Here is a 2,962-nt window from a genome sequence, read left to right on the forward strand (position 1 = left end):
GTATGTATGTATATATGTATGTATGTATATATGTATGTATATATATATGCGTAAGTAGGTGGTGCAGAAATGTATTAAATGACCGAGTTCACATCCCAAAGACAAGAGGGCAATTGAACGTAACTTCCTGTTTTTGCTTTTTACTATCATCATAGAGAAATACAGAGTGGCATAAATAGAAAAGTAGCCTTTTTGCTATTATTATTGTTATTGTTATTATTATCATCATTTCATTATTATTATTATTACACTCCTCATCCTCTTCTCTCCTTCCTATCATTATTTAATTTAACTTTATTGTTGTTGTTGTTGTTATTATTATTATTATTATTATTATTATTATTATTATTATTATTCTCATTATTATCATTATCATTATAAGATCTCCTTAAAAATGTGGGTTACAGCAAAACTCCTTATTACTATTACAATTACTTCAAATGCTTCTAGTATTTCTTTAGCCAGTTGCAAGAAAAAATTGCCACCACAAAAAAAACATGACCAAAGAAGCAACATGGTTAATGTACCAAACCTGTTTGGCTCTTCTAGTCTGTTTATTACCGAAGGTTAGAAGAATTATTTTATTTCACTATCATTCTTAGTTGCATCCAATTGATTTTTATTTATCTTTCATTGACTTCAAATAATTCATTCTAATATATTTGTGACATTAGACAGTTTCATACATTAACATATGGATATTTAGTATATGTATATATAATAATGACAATAATAATAATAATAATAATAATAATAATAATAATAATAATAATGATAATAATAATAATAATAATATTTTACCGAACACTCATTTGTCGTTCATGACAACAGAATCCATTATCATATATATGCATGTATGTATATATGTATGTATGTATGTATGTATGTATGTATGTATGTATGTATGTATGTATGTATGTATGCATGTATATACATATGTATGTGTGTAAGTAGGAGTAGCTGTGTGGTAAGTAGCTTGCTTACCAACCACATGGATCTGAGTTCATTCCCACTGCGTGGCACCTTGGGCAAACGTCTTCTACTATAGTCTCAGGCCGACCAATGCCTTGTGAGTGGATTTGGTAGACGGAAAACTGAAGGAAGTCTGTCGTATATATGTATATATATATATATATATATGTATGTGTGTGTCTGTGTTTGTCCCCCCACCATCGCTTGACAACCAATGGTAGTGTGTTAATGTCCCCGTAACTTAGTGGTTCGGCAAAAGAGACCGATAGAATGAGTACTGGGCTTACGTACATGTATATGTATGTACATGTATACGTATGTATACATATATGTATATATGTATATATATATATACATATGTATATATGTATACATACAGGTATATATACATATATGTATATATGTGTATATATATATATATATATATATATATATATATATACACGCACATACAGAGTTATACATACAGAAATACATAAATGCATGCATTTGTATGTACATACATACATACATATATACATAGACATGGCTACATGATAAGATGTTCCCACTTCAGTCCCACTGAGTGGCACCTTGAGCAAGTGCTTTTACTATAGCGCTGGGCCAACCAGTGTCTTGTGAGTTGATCGGATAGATGGAAACTAAAAGAAGCTCATTGTAAAAACACACACATATGCACATGCACACACACACACACACACGTGGCTGTACTTGAGAAGACCCGTCAAGCCAAGTGGAATCGTAGTCATAGCTGGTACTGGTGACACGTAAAAGGCACCGATGCTGGTGACACGTAAAAGGCGCCCATGTCGGTAACACATAGAAGGCACCCATGCCATTAGAGGTAAAAGGTACCCACTGCATTCTTGGAGTGGTTGACATTAGGAAGGGCATCCAGCTGTAGAAATCAAGCCAAATCAGACGGGAACCTGATACAGCTCTCTGGCTTACCAGTTCTAGTCAAACCATCTAACCCATGCCAGCATGGAAAGCGGATGCTAAATGATATATATATACATATATATATATGCACACCTAACACTCTATACATATATACATTTCTTTATTGCCCCCAGGGGACTAAACATAGAGGGGACAAACAATGACAGACAAAGGGATTGAGTTGATTATATTGACCTCAGTGCATAGCTAGTACTTATTGAATTGACCCCGAAAGGATGAAAGGCAAAGTCAACCTCAGTGGAATTTGAACTCAGAATGTAACAGCAGATGAAATACCACTTGGCATTTCACCCGGCGTGCTAATGATTCTCCCAGCAGGCTGCTCTTTATATATACACACATACACACACACATACACACACACACACAAACATATATATGTATGTATACATATATATACATATATATATATATATATATATATACATACACACACACACACGTATATATATATGTATGTATGTACATGTATGATGATAATTACGTATATGTATATGTAAAGGAGGAATGGCTCAGTGGTTCGAGATCAGGCTTACATACATGGAAACATTCGTACATACATGCGTATAAACATATATACATGCATATATGGTGGCTGTTGACTTGCTGCCAAGTATAACAACATATTGTACTACTTTCTTCCCTCTTAAAACTCTAGTGTCACCTTGACATGTGTTTTAAGATGACACACGCACACATGTACACATACATACTTATATACATGTATACATACATACACAGGCATGTACATACATACATACTTACATACATTCATACATCTTCCCCTCGCTCTTCCCCTCGCTCTTCCCCTCGCTCTTCCCCTCGCTCTTCCCCTCACTCTTCCCCTCGTTCTTCCTCTTTACTACTACGTATCTCGCTTTACCCCTCTCGTTCTTCCTCTGTTACTACTACGTATCTTTTTTCCCCCTCGTACTTCCTCTCTTTCTCTTTTCCTCTCGTTGCTCACCTATTCTTCTACTTCCTCCCTTTGTTTCTCCCTCTGCCACTCTCACTCTTCCCCTTACAC

At 34.9% G+C, this 2,962-nt stretch overlaps 1 protein-coding gene across 2 annotated transcripts in view; it reads left to right on the forward strand.

The window, feature by feature from the left end:
* The first annotated feature begins 430 nt into the window (after nucleotides 1–430).
* The window catches only part of LOC106878945 (uncharacterized), a 48,019-nt gene continuing 45,487 nt past the window's right edge, over nucleotides 431–2,962 (forward strand). For both annotated transcript variants that reach the window (XM_052968707.1, XM_052968708.1), the window contains exon 1: nucleotides 431–566. In XM_052968707.1, coding sequence (XP_052824667.1) covers nucleotides 498–566 — 69 coding nt within the window. In that variant the 5' untranslated portion in view covers nucleotides 431–497. The remainder of the gene's footprint in view (nucleotides 567–2,962) is intronic.

Source organism: Octopus bimaculoides, chromosome 6 (genome assembly GCF_001194135.2).
Source record: "Octopus bimaculoides isolate UCB-OBI-ISO-001 chromosome 6, ASM119413v2, whole genome shotgun sequence".
In the NCBI taxonomy this organism is placed as follows: domain Eukaryota; kingdom Metazoa; phylum Mollusca; class Cephalopoda; order Octopoda; family Octopodidae; genus Octopus; species Octopus bimaculoides.